The sequence below is a fragment of the Emys orbicularis genome, chromosome 3 (assembly GCF_028017835.1).
Source record: "Emys orbicularis isolate rEmyOrb1 chromosome 3, rEmyOrb1.hap1, whole genome shotgun sequence".
In the NCBI taxonomy this organism is placed as follows: Eukaryota; Metazoa; Chordata; order Testudines; family Emydidae; genus Emys; species Emys orbicularis.
In genome coordinates, this window is record NC_088685.1 from 10,453,701 (window position 1) to 10,474,341 (window position 20,641).

Here is a 20,641-nt window from a genome sequence, read left to right on the forward strand (position 1 = left end):
ACTGCAGGCTTTTCCTGGTTCCTGATGGTTCCTAATGGTTCTAATACCCCAGCTTGCCTGTAGGCTTCTCCATACTGTCTCCGGGCTGAGATCCAGCGGCACCGCCTGGAGGCGAGAGCAGCGGTGGGATCTGCTCCATTTTACCTCTTCCCCCCGGCGTCCTCGTGAGTCTTCGGATCTGGCAGTTCAGTGGAGGGATCCCTCTGTCTGCACCTCCGCTCCCCCAGCCCTTCCCCACGGACGCTCCCTCCCGTGCCCCCCCTCTAGCACAGCGAGAACCTGCGGGAGTTGATGTTCATCTTGGTGACGCCGATGAGCTTGAGGGGTGCGGAGAGGCTGAAGGAGCTCGCGAGCGGCAAGTCGCAGAAGAGGTCGGCGAGCTCGTCCCGCTCCTCCAGCTCGTAGGTGGCGTCGTTGAGCATGCGCCGGTGCAGGTGGCACGTCTGCTCGATCTTCAGCTTGTTGATGTCGCTGCGCAGGCGCATGAGCTGCCGCGCCAGCTGCTGGTCCTGCAGGCGCATTTCTGTCTGAAACACAGAGACGGGGGGAGGGGGGGACGATCAGTCACCGCAGCACTCGGGATTCACTCAGCTTCCCTCTCCCTGGAACTGAGGGCAGTTTAATTGATCTCTGAGTGAGCAGCGATTAAGAGAAACAGCAATTAGAGAGGGGAAAGAATGTCCAGGGAATTGTTCCCACCACCCTGGGTCAGATCCCCTGCTGGTGTAAACGTTATCTCCATACTGATTTATACCTGCCTCTGGAAATTTCCATGACTTGCATCTGAAGAAGTGAGGTTCTTACCCACGAAAGCTTATGCTCCCAATACTTCTGTTAGTCTTAAAGGTGCCACAGGACGCTCTGTAACTCCATGGAGTTATATATACACATCAGCTCAGGGTCTGGTGCATTACATTCAACAGGGGCTTGTCCCATCCCGTTTTAAGTGACTCCTGCGATGGGGGCTTCCTATGGGAGACGCTATTCTGCATTAGAGTAGATCTCACGACCTAGAAGTTGTTTCCTGATATCTAGCCTTGAAAAGTGGCAGATTCAAAAAGCATAAAAGGAAATGCCCTTTCACCCAACACGTGATTAGGCTGTGGAACTCATTGCCACTGGATATCATGGGCCAAAATATCAGCAAGATTCAAAGAGGGATTGGACATTATTCGGATAATAAGAATAGCCAGCGTTAGATTAATAAATAACAACAAAATAAAGAGTTTTGGAAGGGAGATAAAAACCTCGTGCTCTGGGGCTTACGCCAGCCTGTAACTATTGCAGACCAGGCTGAGATCTAATGTGGAGAGCAAATTGCTTCACACCTGCCGACTGTGGGGTTCTTACACCTTCCTTTGAAATGGGTGGGTGAGATTTTGTGGCCTGCATTGTGCAGGAGGTCAGACTAGATGACCATAATGGTCCCTTCTGACCTTAAGTCTATGAATCTATGAATCTTGTACTGGTCACTGCTGGGGACAGGATACTGGACCAGAGGGAACCAGCATCTGATTCAGTCTGGCCATTCCAAAGTTCCTAAATTTTGCTTTCATCAGTTTCAGTCTGTTTCTCCTACCTGGTACCTCCTAACCACCTCCCCACCCCCGGGGCTTGCCCTCTTGAAATACTTGTAGATGGTTTTCATTTCCCAACCTGGGCCCTGCTCCCATGCCCACTGGAGTTAGTGGAAAGACTCCCATGGATGTCAATAGGCTTTGGATCAGGCCCTTGGTGGTTTTCTGGCCAAGCCAGAGCACATCCAGCCACACTCTGACACCGATCTAATTCTTTTCATCTTTTCCCAGAAGTCAGCTCCTCCACCCCCTTTACAATTTTTGTCGCCTTTCTCTGGGCTCCCTCCAGTTTGAGCCTGTATCAGTTCCTGGGAGGTTCAGAAACTGACACAGAGCGTCAAGCTAATCCCTGCCCTGTGGTCTGGTGCCACAGAGGGGCTGGAGGCAGGACCGGTGCTACCATTTAGGCAAACTAGGCGGTTGCCTAGGGCGCCAAGATTTGGGGGCGCCAAAAAGCGGTGCCCCCAATTTTTTTTTTACAGTGTTCCTAGGGTGCGAAACTTCCTTGCACCGGCCCCAGCTGGAGGGTACCCTGGGGGAATGCCCCTGAGGCAGGGGGCACAAATCTGCCCTTGTGGCTCAATACTTTCTTCCCACGCACAGGGACAAGGGGCGATAGAGGGTGGCAGGGACAGTGGCCAGGGCAGTCCTATATCCCAGCAGTTCAGTTCTGAAAAGCCCTCTCAGAGCCATTGCAACAGGACTGCAAGTTAGGGGGTTGCCCCAGCTTGTATCAGGGGCCGAACTAGCCCCTGGCAGGCCCTGAGCAGGAGAAGCACAAGCTGCTTCCTCTCTGTCTCTGCATAGGCAAATGTTGCAGGGGAAAGACCTGGTGCCTTGCCCAGGGATGGTCTCAGTGCAGGCCGGGGGTGGAACCGCTGCCTCGCAGGACCAGGGACTGGGAGTGAGGCCTGGTTCTATCCCTGCCATTTTGTGGGACCTTGGGTAAGTCGCTGAGCAACTCTGGGCCTCAGTTTCCCCTCCTGTCAGTTTTCTGCCTCCCTGGGGTGCTGTGAGGCCTCGTACTCGACGGGTGTGCTCAGGGCTGAGGTAAACACAGTTAGGATTAATCAGGGGCGGGTTTCTCTCACTGCAGTGGTGACAGTTGGATGGCGGAGCCTGCTAGGCCCTGGCAGAATGTGCCCGAACGCCTTAAGAACATGGTGAAAACCCTGGATCCTCATCTCAGTGGCTGGGGGAGGACTGAGTCACGGTTACGCAATTACACCAGGCTCAGAGGCAGCTTACTTGTAGCATTGTCAACAGTTGTGATGCCATTCCTGTGTCTTCCCCACACAAGCTCCACCCCTGAGCAAAACGGAGCCTTACAAAATATCGATGTTGTTGAAATGTTTCCATTTCTGGGGGAAGTTTTCTGACTTTTCTGCAGGCGCTTTTATCGAAAACGTTGCCAAAGAGGCTAGCAAAATGGCCGCCGAAAGTTTCTGTTTATTAAGGATGTCGACAACCGTTTTGATTATGTTTTCACTACTGTTTTCGGTTAACGGTCTCAATAAAAAGGATTTTAAAAAGTCACAGAAATGTTGAAATAACAAAAGAGGGGTCCAGGACATGAAAGCCACTTGGACATTTCCAATTTGGTCAGGAAACGAGCTTTTCCTTTTTTGGGACCCACTCTGGCCTTTCTGATGAGGCGCTGGTACGCTGTTAGGGCACCATGACGTTTTCACACAAGCCAAAATACCAAGAGGGCAGATGGTGCTCACATCTCTAATCTCAGATTTTCCTCTCCCCTTCCTGCCTGCCCCTTGGCGACAGCTGAGGTTTTAACAAGGCAAGCCACGAATACTAGTCTCAGCTCTGCTGGGCAAGCCACTTTCCTTCTCTTTGCCAATTCCAACACCTTGCACTTGGAGATCTCCGCATGAAAAGTGCTCTGAGTGTGCTAAGCAGCATTATCAGCCCCACCGGCTGAATCACAAAGAGAGAGACAACGCACCAGAAACAGGAGATGCAGTGACTGATATTAGCAAAATTTTCCCAGGGAGATAAAGCTCTCCTCTGGCTTTGTTTGCTTCTGTGGGGGGTGGGGTTAGGGGCTGGGTGGGAAGTTGCTTCTCTTTCGGCTGAGCTCCGTTAAGACGAGCTGCCTTATTCCTTCCAGAAAATACATAAAGGAAAAAGAAACAAAGCTTTGTGATGGCTGACAAAAGGATTATCGGCACAATGGCGTAACTATGCTGGAGACTCTGCCCATCTCTGATTGAGATCTGACGTTCAGAGTTTTGCTTCTTGATGACTAACAAACATCTTGTGCGGTGACACCTCCTTCAGGGGTGTTTACACCCCTGAGGCTTGTATTTGTGGTGACTGGGCTACGGGTGGAATCCATGGGGCCATGTTCCACTCATGTGGGGTTGGCTCGAGATACACAAAGGAAACCCAGGCATTACCAACGGCTTGTTCAGTCTAAATTAACCGTCATCACAATGGAACTATGGCAATTTACAGCAGCGTGGATCTGCCTCTATATAGCTCGCTTCCATGATGTGATGATTTTCAGGGGTGCTGAGCACCCACAGATCCCATGAACTTCACCTGCAGCTCTGAGAATCAGACCACCAGCCTTTTGCACTTTCAGAGCACCTTTCCCCAGACGATCTCAAATCTCTTTGAGACCAATTGAGCGCTCCCTCCCCATGAATGCGACTCAGCGGCTATGTATTAGTGTCATCCCCATTTTACAGACGGGGAAACAATGGTGCAGCAACATTGGAATTGCTGATCTCTGAGCCATCTAGGCAATTCACTTGTCACTGATGGCAGACCGGACCAGATCTGCAGAGGAAGGTTACGTTATATATGGAGATATACCTATCTCATAGAACTGGAAGGGACCCCGAAAGGTCATCAAGTCCAGCCCCCTCCCTTGACTAGCAGGACCAAGTACTGATTTCACCTCAGATCCATAAGTGGCCCCCTCAAGGATTGAACTCACAACCCTGAGCAGGCCAATGCTCAAACCACTGAGCTATCCCTCCCCCCAAGACTTGACTTGTCCAAGATCACCCAGAAAGTTAGCAGAGCTTGGGGCAGAAGCCAGAAATCCTAATTCTGCCTCTGCTTCTCTAGTCCTTAGTTGACAGTAATGGAAACACCTAATCCAAGTTTGACAGAAGGCACTGTAAATTATCAATGACCTCCGTTATAAAGAGACACTGTCAGGTAGACAGAGTTCTACACAACTTACTGGAAATAGCTAACAAGGCTATTGTTTACGTGTCAATGGCTGTAGTTGTTGTTCAATTTAAACATTCACCTGCAGGGCCAGCAACACAACTGTAACATGTGGCTCAGCTTCATCTGACCTGGACAATGAAACCAACCATAAACACACCGGTAAACAGTCCAGCTGTCTGAAGAACGAACAACTTGCAGCGTCATTGGTGAACAGTCAATTGGATATTCCAGAATCCAGTTCAGAAGTGGCAGGTAAGAAATCTCTTTCAATATGATTTCTGTTTTGAAAAGATCCAATTACATTTAAAAAAGTAGAAGAGCAGAACACCGCAACTGAACCCTGTCATATAATCAGAGGGGAGTGTGTGACATTATTGACATGAACTGTGACAGTATAGATCATTGTTGCAACCAGGGTCCTATGGTTGCACCAGGTCTTGTACAGAGGAGGTCAAGTGGGGTGTCTATGGAAAGGTTGTAGTTTGCTGGTTATGATTATGCTGTCTGTATGTGTGTATCATTTTTGTATTTGAAGTTATGAATATTGGCTATGTACTTGTATCTCAATGTGTTTGATTCTAAGTAGTCTCAGTGAAGCATTTGGTCAGCTTCTTGAGAAAGGACTATTCTCAGGAAATGCGCAATCAAGAAACACTTAACCGACAATGGACTTTGGGAGATGCCAATCCACATCTGAGCTTTCCTGGGAACGTTCAAACTAACGTGTAAACAATGGCGTCGGCCTGCAAAAAGCTGAATCATTCATGGACATGTGACTTGCCCAGGTGGCTACAAACTCCATCTTGTTGCTGTGATTTTGCACAGGAGAACAAAGGGGTTTCCGTCCACAAGAGAAAGAATATAAAAGGCCTTGGAAACCCCTCCATTTTGTCTTCAGCTGGCTTAAGAGATGGCTTCTCCACCCCCAAGAGATGCCTGAAAGAAACTGGAACAAAGGACAGTAACTATGGGGGTGAGAGTGATTGCTGGACCCAGACTAGGAAGGAGTGCAGTCTGCGAAAGAAGCTTATTGGTACATGTATAAGGGTGAGATTTACCTGTATGCAGTTTCTTAATGTATTAGGCTTAGACTTGCATGTTTTGTTTCATTTTGCTTAGTAACGTACTCTGTTCTGTCTGTTATTACTTGGAACCACTTAAATCCTACTTTTTATACTTAATAAAATCACTTTTGTTTATTGATAAACCCAGAGTTAGTGACTAATACCTGGGGGGAGCAAACAGCTGTGCATATCTCTCTATCAGTGTTACAGAGAGCGAACAATTTATGAGTTTACCCGGCACAAGGTTTATAAAGGGTAAAACAAATTCATTTGGGGTTTAGGCTCCCAGAAAGACTGAATACTGGGTGCTGGGAAAATCTCTGTGAACTAAGGCTTTGTCTTCACTACCCGCCGATCCGGCGGGTAGCAATCGGTCTATCGGGGATCGACTTACCGCGTCTAGTGAAGACGCGGTAAAATCGATCCCTGATCGCTCTGCCGTCGACTCCGGAAATCCACCTCGGCAGGAGGCGGCAGCGGAGTCGGCGGCAGCGCGGCAGCGGTCGACTTTCCCGCGTCCTCACCGCTAGGTAAGCCGACCTAAAATACGCCACTTCAGCTACGGTATTCACGTAGCTGAAGTTGCGTATCTTAGGTCGGACCCCCGCTGTAGTGTAGACCTAGCCTAAGAAGCCCCTGAGCTGAGTGGATCTCAGTTTCAGTGAACTGCAGAGAGGGGTGGATCTATGCTGCAGCTGACTGAAGTGTCTAACTCAGCAAGACAGGAGTGGAGGGAAGCCTCTTCTGGAAGGGGGGGGTTGTTCTCAGTGGTATCCCAGCACATCTAGGGACAGTCTTGCGGGAGTTTCTGTGACCGAACCCGTCACAGAGTGGATCTTATTTTGTCATGGAATCCTGGAGATTAGAGGTGGAAAAGACCGGATAGCACAACTAGTGTCTGGTCCTACTTCCATTGAAGTCAAAACTCCCGTTGACTTCAACGGTGCAAGACTGAGCCCTGAATTCCTGCCCCTGCCAATGTAGGATTATTCCTCAGTGTTGATTTATTCACATTTTAAGGAGAATTTGCTCTCCTGTTTCCTACTTGCTCAGTTTTCAACAAGGGACGCCTTGGAGGTAGTTCAGAAATGCACCATTTGTTTTGTCGCATTCTGAAACCACAGAAGGTACGTGTCCCAGCTATTGGTATATAACCTCCATTTTCATGTGGAGCATCTGTGAACTCTCAGTACCTCCGTCCTAACCAAAGGGACGCATCCTGCTCACCCTCACCAGCCCAGAAGGCCCTTTATCAGATATTTACAGTGGAGAGCACATTATAATAGAGAGTTTCATGGACCCACCTCTCTTTCCGTTCACATCCATGCAGATCACTCCCCTCTCAGTGCAACCCCATAATAGTCCTGTCCATCTAGATAAGGTACTTATAAAGTCTGCATTACGGTAGTATGTGAGCACCTTGCAATCCTTAATGTAAGTGCTATAAGCTCAGTGTACAGATGGGGAACTGAGGCACAGAGAGTCTGAGCTTGTCTACACAGGGCAGGGGCGGGGGGTGAGTCCGCATTAATGTTAGTTAGTTTAGGATGCTGGTTACCCCCTAAATTGTCCGTGTCCCGAGTTCCTCAGAGGTTGCCTCTCATGCAATGCCTTGTTGCTGTACCTGCATTCAGCTGGAGTGGCTGTCCCGGGATGGAGCTCACGGAATTCCCAGCTCCTTTTCTCTGTGCATATAACACAGGCCAGAAATACTTATCGCTCACCTGGTAGCACGCCAAGGCCCACGGGGTAGGGTGTTTGGTGGCATGCCGAGCTCCCCAGGGCAAGATGTCAGTGGCAGGCCCTCTTTGCTGGTATTTGCCCCTGCTATAAGTACATGTAAACCCAAGCCTAGGTGGAGGCAAATTCTACCCTGAGAGTTGCAAGTGTAATGCCCATTCACTGGGGTGCAACTGAGGCAGAATTTGACATGTAAGATGATATCCTAGCCCCACCAAAGTCAATGGTTGCTTTGCCTTTGATTTCAGTGAGGTCAGGATTTCACCCTTAGAGTGTAGTGTAAAATGGGTATTTTGCTTGTTAGGGTATTTTGCTAACTTCAAGCCTTGATATGCTCTAACCATCTGCTAGCAGCTGTTCCCCATCTTTGGTCCATTCTAGGTGGGGATTAAGTGGTGTGGTGAGTCAAAAGCATGCTCTTTGTTTCAGGGAAATTCTTCTAAATTACGTAAGATGCAGTCAGATCCAGTGATGAGTGTCTTGTAAGTGCCCACGGGTACCATTAGGAGAGTGGGACATGTAGATAGGTCTTTTTATTTTAGCTTTCTCTGTTTATTTACAACTTTTATCTTTCATCCCATGGTGTGAGTCCACCCCCAAACCCAAGCCCCAGATCAGAACAGCACAGCTGGGCTCAGAACAAATCTCTACCTGCGTAAAGGGCAGAATCCAAAGTCCAGATGCAAATCTGCTAGAACTTGGGGCTTGGAAAATTAAACCAGCACCTTGCCATCACTGGGCCTGTTCCATCTGGTTTTCAGATTAAGGCCATTGTGGAGTGAGGTTTGAGTCATAAACCCAAATTCGACATGGATCCTAATCTGAGACAATGAGCCAAGATTTGCTAACGTGACTAGTGATTTTGGGGGGCCCAACTTGAAACTCCTTAAAGAGGCTGATTTTCAGAAAAGTGCCAAGCACCTGAACTCTGAAAATCAGACCCCTGGCAAGTGTATCAAGCTGGACACCCAAAAACGGACACAACCAAAATCACACATCACTTTTGCAAATAATTTATATACAGGTAAACCCGAGCTGGGCAAATGCTGTAAAATGTATGTGTGAATATTCTTGTGAATGAAACTCATTAAGTCATGTTTATTCATTTATTTGCCAATATTTGGGTGGAGAAAATTTTATTCACAAGATTTTTTTTTCTTGTGGAAAGCAAAGCACTAGTGCGAATAAATATTCACAAGCACACTCACACCCAAAGTGCTCTCACAGCCATTTAGAAGAGACGTTATGATTATTACTGCAAATTTGGCAAACAATTATGAATGTTGGCAGAGCGTTCACAAACAAACACAGAAACTTTTTCTTTTATAATGCCTAGGATGTCCAATCAGGCAACAGAAATAAAACCATGTGACTCAGATGAACAGTCACATGGCATGAATAATAGAGAATAAATACTCATTGTGACAATGAGGAATGGATTGTTGGGTGGTTAGAGCACTGGAGACTTGGTAGACTTGGGGTTAAGTCTCTGCTGTGCCAGAGACTTCCTGTGTGACCTCGGGCAAGTCACTTAGCCTCTCTGCACTTCAGTTCCCCCATCCATAAAATGGGGATAACAACATTGCCCTATTTCACAGGGGTGTTGTGAAGATAAATACATTGAATGTTATCATTCCCTCAGATACTAGAGTAATGGGGACCATAAAAAAAGTAAGACAGACAGACTATCTCATGAGGCTACCATCTTTTCTCACAACCAGTTTGTTTGAATAACCAGTCCCTGTGTACGAATCGTGACCTGGTCACATGCAATTTCCAAATAGGCAAAACAAAAATAAAAAAGGCTACAGTTCATCAAAGAGATTGCTTGCTGTGTAGAGTTTTCCCATCTTAATAGAACCCAGTGGCAACCGTGATGGTTAGATTCAACTCCAGCTTTGACCTCCTACATAATGCTATCACACAACCTTACCTTCCCCAAACCAGCCCCTGCTCCTGCCAGAGAAAGAAAAACCATAGAAGATTGTTCACTGCTGTAACTAGTGAGCCCCAAAGACAGAATGTACCAGACCAGTGGTTCCCAAACGTTTTTCCACCAAGGATCCATTTGCCATCTAACTAAATGACCCAGGCCCATTTCATTTTGTATACATAGGTTTCATGTTCTTATTATTCTCTTTGTTGGGTTAGTTATTATTTATCAGGGCCATCTCCAGGGTTTTTGCCGCCCCAAGCAACAAAAAGAAAAAAAAAAAAGCCGTGATCGCGATCTGCTCGGGGGGGAGGGATAGCTCAGTGGTTTGAGCATTGGCCTGCTAAATGAGTTCAATCCTTGAGGGGGCCACTTAGGGATCTGGGGCAAAATCAGTACTTGGTCCTGCTAGTGAAAGCAGGGGGCTGGACTCAATGACCTTTCAAGGTCCCTTCCAGTTCTAGGAGATGGGATATCTCCATTTATTTATTTATTTATTTATTTATTCAGTCTTCAGTGGCAATTCGGCGGCTGGTCCTTCACTCTGAGAGGGAGTGAGGGACCCGCCGCCGAATTGCCGCTGAAGAGCCAGACATGCCGCCCCTCTCTGTTGGCCGCCCCAAGCACCTGCTTGCTGGGCTGGTGCCTGGAGCCGGCCCTGTTATTTATTATTTGATCCTTGCTGGTTTGATATTCCGTTTCAACAGTAGATATTTTTTTCTTCTTAATGCTTCCACATTTTAACCACTGATACATTTTTGTCTACAAATTCACGGTCCATTTTGGTCAATTTCACAGTTAGAGGGTTTTAAAAATCGTAAATTTCATGATTTCAGCTATTTAAATCTGAAATCTCACAGTGTTGTAATTGTAGGGGTCCTGACCCAAAAAGGAGTTTGGGGGAGGTCACAAGGTTATTGTAGGGGGGATTGTGGTACTGCAACCCTTACTTCTGTGCTGCTGCTGGCGGCAGCGCTGCCTTCAGAGCTGGGCAGCTGGAGAGCAGCGGCGGCTGGCCGGGAGCCCAGCTCTGAAGGCAGAGCCGCTGCCAGCAGCTGTGCAGAAGTAAGGGTGGCACGGTATGGTATTGCCACGCTTACTTCTGCGCTGCTGCTGGCAGGACGCTGCCTTCAGAGCTGGGCGCCCGGCCAACAGCCACCGCTCTCTGGCCACCCAGCTCTGAAGGCAGAGCAGAAGTAAGGGTGGCAATACTGCAACCCCCCTAAAATCACCTTGTGACACCCCTCCCCCCCCCGCAACTCCCTTTTGGGTCAGGACCCCCAATTTGAGAAACGCTGGTCTCCCTGTGAAATCTGTACAGTATAGGGTAAAAGCCCACAAAAGACCAGATTTCACGGTCCGTGACGCTTTTTTCATGGCCATGAATTTGGTAGGGCCCTACACATCACCCTTATTTTCACTTTAACTAAAATTATATTTGTGGTGTAGTCATGGTATTACTGGAATGCCCCCACCAGCGTGAGCTCTCCTGCACCATGCGTGTGAGGTCACGAAGTGCAAGGACACCATTTTATTCGCAAAATGGACCCCTCTGCACAGCGTGACCTTGCACAAGAAGATGGTGTCCTATGCACAGGGTGACCTAGCATGTACGGTGAGATCACACTGTGGAAAGGGTGCCATTTTGAGAACAAGATGGTGTCCTCCTTGTGGCAAAAACATCATAACACTGTACCAGCGCATTCCAGCCCCACTGCAGTACTCTGGCTCAAGGGGCGGACCCCCACATAACCCACGGCAGACCCCACTTTGGGAACCACTGGACTAGACAGTCACTTTAATTTTTTCTTTTAAGACCATTATTTATCTTGGAAACGAAACCACTTACCAGTTCCTTCCTGAGCCAATTCAGGGCTTCCTGAATGCTTTCAAAGCCACTTAGTTTCCCTGAAGTAAGAGTCACCTTCTCCTGGGAAGAACTCCCTTTGAGATGCACCTGCACCTTTCTTAAAGGGATGGCTTCCTCTGTGGCCTTTTTTTCTTCTTTAGCCTCTTCCTCCCCAGAGGGCTTGGGGCTCTTCCACGTCTGGTCCTCAAGTTTGGCCTTCCACTCCAAGTAGGAAGGGCGCCTGGTCTCCAGTCTCAGTTTCTCCGTCAGAGCCTTCAGGCTTCTCAGGTGGTCATGGGGGGGTGTGGCATTCTCAGAGGAGGCATCTGCATTGTCCGCCACCTCTTCTATTTGGATTCTGGGCAAAGACATCCTCTTCTGTAGTAAAATGTTAGAGGTTGATTGTAAAGATCAGGGCAACAGCAAAACTCAGGGAATCCTTCTTCTGAGAACAACTTCCATCTGTTGACTTGATGCACAAAAGCAAGCTCTCATAAGCCAGCCAGCCACATCAGCTGCTTCTCCACTCCGGCGTCACTTTAATTACGGAAAACACCTAAAAATAACGAACGATTGTTTTAACTGCAAGAAAAAAAAAGGAAATGACAGCTGAGTGACAGGTCCTCCTAAAACCTGGCTGGAATGCAGCGTGTGAACGCATGTTATAAACCACCGTGCAAAGCTCTTCCTGGGTTATGTTACTTCACTACAGATTTCTGACTGTTTTCTTGGGCAAGAATTAACAAGCTCTAACTTTTAGAGAAACCTTTGTCACGAAGATCCCTCAATCCTTAAGATTCAGGCCATAATGAGTTCAGGAAGAAAGCCTACTCCCCCTCTAGTGATAGCATAGCATTGCATAACTAGATGCCTTCTGGAGGTTTTACACCTTCCTCCGAAGCATCCAGCATTGGCCATTGGTGAAGTGAGGCTCTCGATCAAACAAGCTCAGATGAAGTAAAAACTCAGACTTCAAGTCAGAATTCAAGCCAAAGGGGGTTGGGACATGTTTGATTAACTTTTTTTGTTCCAGCCCAGTTTTTCAGATTCTAATGTTTCAGATACAAAGGATTAGGTCTGTTCCAGCATCCGAATTTTTAGTCCCAAGCCATAATATTCAGATCTAGCTCCTCATTTCAGAAGATCGGGAGGAGGGGACAGAGATTGGCCTGTTATAGATAAAAGGGGTGACTGTGACATAAATATCCAGACTGGGGTTCGGACCCCAAATCTTTCCGAAGTTCAGTGTGTTTGGACCTGGAGTTATGGGCTCCTTGCCTTCTCTGACATAAACACAGAGCGATCTGTATATTTAAAAACAGAAAAGACCTAAAACCCTACCAAAACAAGACACTCCACTGCACCCTTTGGGGAGAGGAGGAGAGAGCAAACAACACATGACAGGTGTTAATCACGTCGCTTAATGAATGTACGGTGATGGGCGCAGTGTAAGAGCATCTATAGAATAGAACAGTATTGGGAACAAACCTTTAAACTTTGAAATTTCACATACCTCCACTCTGCTCACACACCTCTTCGTCTGAGACTAACCCTGCACCACCGGCACCTTTCATGTGAGGCTATTAGTGTGTTTTACAGACATCACTGCTCTGAGGTAGGCAAGTTTTATTAGTCAGCTGAGACGACAGTGGATTAAGATATGGGTTCTATTCTCACTGGCTCCCTGTGTGACTGTAGCCATATCACTTCCCCTATTTGTGCCTCAGCTTACCCATCTGTAAAATGGAGATAAATGAGGCCCACATGTGAGATCTAAGCATTACTATTGTTACATGGAACGGGATGATGTTAGGCCCAGATAAGTGACTTTCTCAAGGTCATGCGCTAAGTCTGTGGCTGAGCTAGGAATAGATCCAAAGGAGTAAAAACACAAAACAAAACTACGTACTGCTGGGTTGGTAGCGTGCCCAGAAAGAACTGCCAGTGGATATCCAGCCTTCTAGCTGAATACATTAAATGTTGTAATCTGAGTGATTCAGTAATTCTTCTGCCTGCTATTGACGCCCACGAGGGCCCCTGTAATTTTGAAATTAAGACCATAATTACTCCTCGCAAATCTTTTCAGTGAAGAGTCAATTTAAAATAAACACCAGCAGGCAGCAAGGTTTGCCCCACCGTTGTGTGTCGGCAGGGAAACAGACTGGGAAGCTGATAACATACACACAGACAGTCTGTGGGTGGAGAGCTATTCAAGTGACAGGCGTGTTCCTGCTCCCCAAATTAATGGGAGTTATCTTGATAGCAGGATGGGGCTGCAAAGCTAGAGTCGATTCAAGCTCGACTAGTCTGGATGTCTGAGGGAAGCATCAGAGGTTGGCTGTTAGGATCCACGCACACTGCTGAGGAAGGATGAGATAGTGGCTAGAGCAAGGCAGTAGGCGATCTGGGTCTAGTTGCCAGCTCTTCCACAGAGTCTCTGTATGATCTTGGTTAAGTCACTTGCTCTCTCTGGTCGAGATCTTCAAAGGTATCTAAACACCCAACTCCCATTGAAATCAACAAGAGTGAGGTGCTTATATACCTTTGAGGATGTGGGCCTCTGTGATGCAGTTCCCTATGTGTGAAATGGGGATATAAATACTTAGTATTATTTGGATGATGGTAGCGTCTTGCCCTGCCCCCTTTGTGCTAGGTGCTGTACAGATTCTTTTGTTTGTCTGTTTAGGTTGCAAAAACTATTCAGAGACGGGATTGTCTCTCACTGTGTCTGTATGTGGCTAGTACAATAGGATCCTGAAACTACTGATCCAGGATCAGGCCCTTACTGCCAGACAGAAAGTATCAGCTGTCCCTTCACTGGTGGGAAAATTACACTTTCTCTCATTGTCACAGGCTCCCTGGCTCAGGCAAGGAATTTGATTTTTTCTGCACTGCAGGACAAGCCACTGCCATTCCGAGCCTCGAACCCGTCGCCACTCTCGCCCCCGGTGAAAATAGGCAATTTTCACCGTGAAGCCTCCCAGGCGGCCCTTCTCAAAATGTGCAAATAGATTTTTCTTTTGAACAGCAAAGCCTATTATCCCCCCCACCCTTTCCAAATTCAACGCTGACAAAAGGGGATTTTGTTCCAGCTCCCCCCACAGATATAGTCACCTGGGGTCAGAGAGCTAATGTGGAAATGTTTTAGAAAGTTATAAGCACGTAAAAAAGTGTGTGGAATTCTAAGAGAACCAGTTTCGTAACCCTAACCCTAATTTGCTCCCTGCCTCTGGCTAGGATAAACAGGGATCCATCATATCCGAAATCTGGGACCTAAGTTATGTTCAGGCCTTTGCGCTGCCTTCTGCACAGGAGTGAATTCCACCCTATAAGCGTATGCCACTTTATCAGTGCAATAGGGTATATACTACAACTCATGCATAATAGATATCTAATATCCATGACAACATGTGACATGTTGTATAGGTAAGAAGGAACAGTAACCAGTACACATTCTTTATAGCAAATTATTGAGAAGACTCTGCCTGGACAGAATGACTTGGTTTGCTTGGTTACTGCTGGCAGGTGATTGGTCTCCCTGGTCCATAAGTGAGTATGGCTCTAGCCAGCATTCCTTGTGCACCCATTGAAATCAATGAGCCTTTGCAGTGAGCAGATAATGCTCTGGTTTTATGTTCCTGCAATGGACTAAGAAGAGGGCATTTCGTGAAATATGAAGAGAGCGGAGACTCACTTGGCTGATTTTTAGAACAGATAAGAAAGCAAATCATGTTAATGCAATGCGCGATTCAGCCTGTGGAACCCACGGCCACATGATATAACTCAGAAAATAGTAAACTCTGAAACAGACTTGGACATTTATGAAACCGATAACTATAGCAACTGCAGTAAAAGCAGGTAGGGTAACAATACTCAAGTGCTTTCAATACTCATGACGTAGGGTGTAAGCTAATTGCCCCCTGGGAACAGGAAGATATTCCCTGCCCCCAACCATGGCATTGCACTACATGATGAGATGCATCTTGGGGGTTTTATACCTTCCTCTGAAGCATCTGGCACTGGTCACTATTGAAAACAAAATGGTAGTCTACTGTAGTTGAGCCATTGATCTGTTCCAGTGAGCATGGCTATTCCTATGTTTCTAAATGTATGGTGACATCTTTAGCCTTTGAATATTGTTACCCTAGCTGCTTTTACTGTCCAAGTCTGTTTCACAGTCTACTATGTGCCCCAGTATTATCATGTGGCAGTGGGTTCCGCAGGCTAACTCACACATTGCATTAACATGATTTTGATAATGATATTAATTAGTCATTTGCAACCTAATGCCTGAAACTCTGCAGGAAAGCAATGCGCTCAAGTCCTTAATATAACTCTGGAGAGATGTCAGGAGAAGCTTCCATTCTGTAGAGTGACTCAGCTTCCGTCTTGCCTTCATGTCTACGGCACAGAGAGAGGAGGGATTTGAGGGATGCGGAACCTTCCACTTGCTTTGTCAAAGCCCATTTGGCTGACAGGTAATAATAACATTGCCATTAGAAGTCAATCAGAGGCTGATGAAAGGAAATGGAAGGGGTTGCGCTACGAATGACTCCATATTAAACAGTGCAGTTCATGGCCTTTTACCTGGCTGTAAAATGGAACGGGCGTTTTAAATGACGGACTTTAACATCAACCCTTTCCCCGCCTCCTGACAGCTGCCCCGTGGCTTACGCGACATGGCCCACACCTTGTCTTATTTGTCCGCAGAGCACTATGCCTGGCAAAGCATTTTGCATCGCTAGCTCCCAGTGACTTCAGTGGGCATTCAGCACCGTAGGAGGTCGAGCGCCAGAGAATCAACAGGTTCATTTTATCGGGTTGGATTTTTTGGTGGAGAAAAGAAGGACACAGAACTGAGATTTGGTTAATATTTTGTATCGAATGGAGTGATGTGCAAAAAGCAAAGTCGCCCCTTCATTTCATTATGTTTGATGGACGGTACATTATGCTATTTCCCTGTATTATTCTGGATGAGCAGCAAGTGATTCTAATAGCCTTTATCAGTCTACGCATTTATTCTTTGAGAAGAGAAGAATATACCAAGCTGCAAACCCTAGACTACCCTGGCCCAAAGAAAGGACTTACATAGCACCTTTACTGACGAGTTCTCCAGGTAGCCTCGTGGAGCGTGCACTGGACTGACACCCAGGAGACCAGTCGTCTGTTCCCAACCTTGAGCAAGGCACTTCACCTCAGTTCGCCCCTCTTTAAAATAGGGGTAGTGATCCTGAACTCTGCTGCAATGTGCTACAGAACGGCCTGAGATCATTAGCAATAAAAAATAGGGGTGATCTATGCACAAATAGCAAAAGATGTGAATGTAAACTGATTTCAGTGTGAGGCTAGGCGGGAACACTCTGGTTTCAGAATCAAAGAGGCTACAGTCAATTGTTTTAACCAATGTCAGTTAAATCAATTTTTGCTACTTTTAATCCAAAATAAGTGACTCCCCTCCCCCTCTCTCCCTCCTGCAGATTTGGCACCAAAGTAACCAACTGGTGCAAGTCTGTGTGTAAACCAGACTTCCAGGCTGGATCCTGGTGAGCAAAGCAAAGTCTATCTGAATGATTATTATGATTTGGTCTGGTGGTGTCTAGGAGCCTCCGTCGTGGACCAGGATCCCATTGTGCTAGGCGCAGGACAAACACAGAACAAAAAGAAGCTCCCTACCCTGAAGAACTTACAAGCTTAATGGTCCTTCTTCCACATGAGGACCATCGAGGATGGAAATTTTAGCTGCCACTGGCCGGGTTACCTGGGCAATCATGCTGTGGCCACTAATACAGTCAACAGCAGGAGTTGCAACATGAGCCAGGCCCATGGGTGGCACGTATAAGAGACCAGGGGAGACTAAGCCTCCCCCAAAAAGGCCGGCCATGCAGAGGGGAAATGCCGCGGATGCAGCGTGGGACACCCCTCCGGAGGCAGCTGGAAGCAAAGCTCCATAGAAGTGGGGGGAGCCCACACTCTGCCCTGCCCCCCACTCCACCTGTTCCTCTAAGGCCCTGCCCTCGCGCCGCCTCCTCCCGCCCCTGCTCCGCCTCTTCCCCTGAGACCTCCCACTGACTGCCGCTCGCTCCTCTCTTCCCCTCCCACCATTGCTCGCCTAAGGCAAGAAAAAGTGATGGGTCATGGCCCCGTGGCCCCCTGGTGGCCCCCACTGTTCCGGGAAGGCAGCGGGCGGAGAAGAGTGAGCAGCGGGTGGACGGGGCCTTGGAGGAAGAGGTGGAAAGGAGCGTGCAGTGAGTGGGGTGGGGCCTCAGGGGAGGGGCAGAGAAGAGCGAGCGGAGGGTGGGCAGCAGAGACTTTGTGGGAGGAGGCGGAGAGGAGCGAGTGGTGGGCAGGGCCTCGGGGAGGGGGAGGGAAGAAACGGAGCAAGGGGGCCTCAGGTGAAGACACAGGGCAGAGCCTTGGGGGCAGGGCCATGGTCCAGGCACCGGTGGCCCCCCCACTTCTAGGTTGCTTCCAGCACTCATGTGTGAGCCTCCTCAAATGCCTATGCCCAGCCCCCAACCTGCTCCAGTGCAGGTTTTTGGCCCAGTGGATCCATACAGCATAGAGACCCAGGCCCCTGTCCCATCTCAGATCCTCTCTCCCTGGGAAGCTCTGGAGGCCTGTCCCAGACATCTTCATCATCGTGCAGACGGGGGCATGGAGCCTGCTTTGCTACTATTTCCCTCCCCCGGCCTCACAGTGGACCTGCCGCTTTTCAGCTGTTTGGGGGCCATCTCCACCAGCGCTGGACACCGCAAGGTTCAGCCCTAGCTAATTAATTCATCAGCATTTCCATGGCACTCGTCACTATCGCATCGGAGCGGCCAATTAAGCCTACCAGCATCCCCTCCTTCACAGATGGGGTATGTGAGAACAGAGAGGCAGCCAGTCAGGATAAAGAAAAGAGCCCTGCTTTGTGGCCCACGGCTCAAACCATTGCACCACATCCATAAAGGCAGAACAGCCGGGCAGCATGCAAAGGCTGGGGCCTGTAGATCTATCCAGACTGGAGTTGCTGTTTGTTTTGGATAGACTCGCAGTTTAGCAACTGCGGTTACAGCGTTAGGAGGCATTGCTCACCAAGCAGCTCTGATGATCCAGCCAGAACTTACGTCTCCTCTGGCCATGATCCAGCCAGGCCTTTGGGTTCACGAGGAAGTATCTGTTCTCTCCACGAAAGCACCGGGCAAAAAAATTTCAGGGAACAGGCATAGAATCCTAGGGTTAAAAGGGACTGCAAGTGGATGTCCATCTAATGGACTTTCATCTCTGCTGCATGGCTTACAATGAATGGGGAACCTGGGCCTCTCAAATGGAGGAACGAAACATTGCATTGGTGCTGAGAGTCCTGCCTGCCCACTGAAGCCAATGGGAGTGGAGGGTGCCCAGCACTTCTGGCCCCAAACCCATGGGAGTTCCATGCGAACAGCTCTCATGGCCAGTAGCAAGGGACACCCATGTAATGGAGGGGCTGCTGCTAGAGGGGGCCCACCTGTTCCCATAGGCGCCGACTTCCCCTCTTCCCAGTGGGTGCTCAACCCACCCCGCCCCTGGCCCTACCCCTGCTCCGCCCTCACCCCGCCCCCATTCCACCCCCTTCCCCCAAAGTCCCCGCCCCCTTCCCACCCTCTTCCTCTAAGTCCCTGCCCCGCCCCGCCTCTTCTCCACCTCCTCCCCTGAGCGTGCCACATACCCGCTACTCCACATCCCTCCTGGAAAGTCCTAAGTGCCACCAAACAGCTGTTAGGCGGTGGGAAGCGCTGGAAGGGAGGGTGAGGAGTGGGGATGCAGCACGCTCGGGGGAGGCTGGGGGGAGAAGGAGACGAGGAGGTGGGAGTTTGGCTGCCGGTGGGTGCAGAGCACCCACTAATTTTTTCCCCTGGGTGCTCCAGCCACGGCACACCCACGGAGTTGGCGCCTATGCCTGTCCCCCCTTCACCCTGTTCTGTGTATGCTGAATTCCCGCCTTTCCATGGGTAAGCCATGCCTGCTCGATGTGGTTCTCTGTCCCCCTCTAGTGATAACCAGGCCAACTAGCAATTGATGAGCCTGGTACAGCCTTGGCCAAGTTAGTTGAGACAGTAGAAGCTCATGCATTAAAATCCAGAGGTCCTGGTTTTGATCCCTGCTGCCGACAACTCCAACCAAGGGTGTCAGCGTTATACACATATGATCAGTAGAGGAGCCAGCTGGGCACGTCTGTGCCTGCTAATTCCCTGCCCTCTGCAGGTTCACACTGTGCCCAAAGAGCACTGTACAGACAGGGAAGCAAAGACATGGTCCCTGCTATAGGATGCAGGGGGTAGATGAGGAGGCAGGGCGAGGGTGACCAATAGAACAGGGTGCAGTTATTTATGGCTGTTATGTAAATATCTTGCTGGTTCTTGTAGGTGTATTGACTTTAATTGTAGAGATAAGGAGGTTAGGCAGAGGAGCTTCCAATTACAGCAGAAAGATCTGGAAAATTGGGTGTGGGTGTGCTTCTCTACGGCAGCATACAGGAAGGTGGGGTAATTAGACACACCAGCAATGTTAATTATGTGCATTGTAGTAGCACCTAGAGGCATGAAATGAGATTAGATCCCCATCATGCTAGATATGTGCAGACAATCACAGCCCTGAAGAGCCCAGAATATAAATCGGAAGACAGACAAAGGACTGATTATTAGTCCCAGTTTGCAGATGAGGAACTGAGAGCGAGTGACTTGGCTAAGCTCACACAGGGAGAGCTGGGGAACTGAACCCAGATGGCCTGGGTTTTAGTGCTTTGCTTTAACCACAAGGCGATTCTTTACCAGGATCACTGAGTGCAGCCCTTCTCTCCTTACATGAGTAGCACCTTCCCATTGATGTCAATGAGACTACTCATGTGAGTAAGGGCTGCAGGATAGGATCTCAATGGCTAGATGCGGCATGTTTCTGAGTACTCATGATGATAAGGGGGCACCAGTCATGGAGCAGGACCCTACTGTGCTTGGTGCTGTACAAACACAGAACAAAGGGATGATCCCTGATTCCAAGAATTTACAATCTAAGTATAAGACAAGTCCAAGTGGGAGATTATGAGCATCTGGGGGCAGGACCGTCCCTTTGTTACAGCCTCTTGCGAGGTGTCGAGCAGAGGTGGCTGGAAAACAGATTCTCTGTCTGGCAAAAAAAAATAAAAATTGAGAAATCAAAAATAAATAAATAAATGTGTCCCTAATTGGGACAAACAGCCAAAATGTCAGTTATGTTCATGAAACAACATTCTGAACAAAAATTCACGTTGGGTCAATCA

General features: G+C 48.4%; 1 protein-coding gene across 1 annotated transcript; it reads right to left on the reverse strand.

The window, feature by feature from the left end:
* Positions 1 to 263: 263 nt before the first annotated feature.
* On the reverse strand, positions 264 to 11,736 carry FAM167A (family with sequence similarity 167 member A). Its single transcript, XM_065402220.1, has 2 exons — positions 11,365 to 11,736; positions 264 to 527 (listed from the first exon to the last, which is right to left on the reverse strand). Exons 1-2 carry the CDS (start codon positions 11,734 to 11,736, stop codon positions 264 to 266), a joined length of 636 nt encoding a protein of 211 aa, XP_065258292.1.
* Between the last annotated feature and the right edge of the window lie 8,905 nt (positions 11,737 to 20,641).

What these genes read in the sequence shown, in the direction of transcription:
- FAM167A (XM_065402220.1), bottom strand. Translation starts at nt 11,736, where the DNA reads ATGTCTTTGCCCAGAATCCAAATAGAAGAGGTGGCGGACAATGCAGAT. An exon ending in ATTGGCTCAGGAAGGAACTG is followed by an intron (nt 528 to 11,364) that starts GTAAGTGGTTTC and finishes TCTGTGTTTCAG; the next exon opens with ACAGAAATGCGCCTGCAGGA.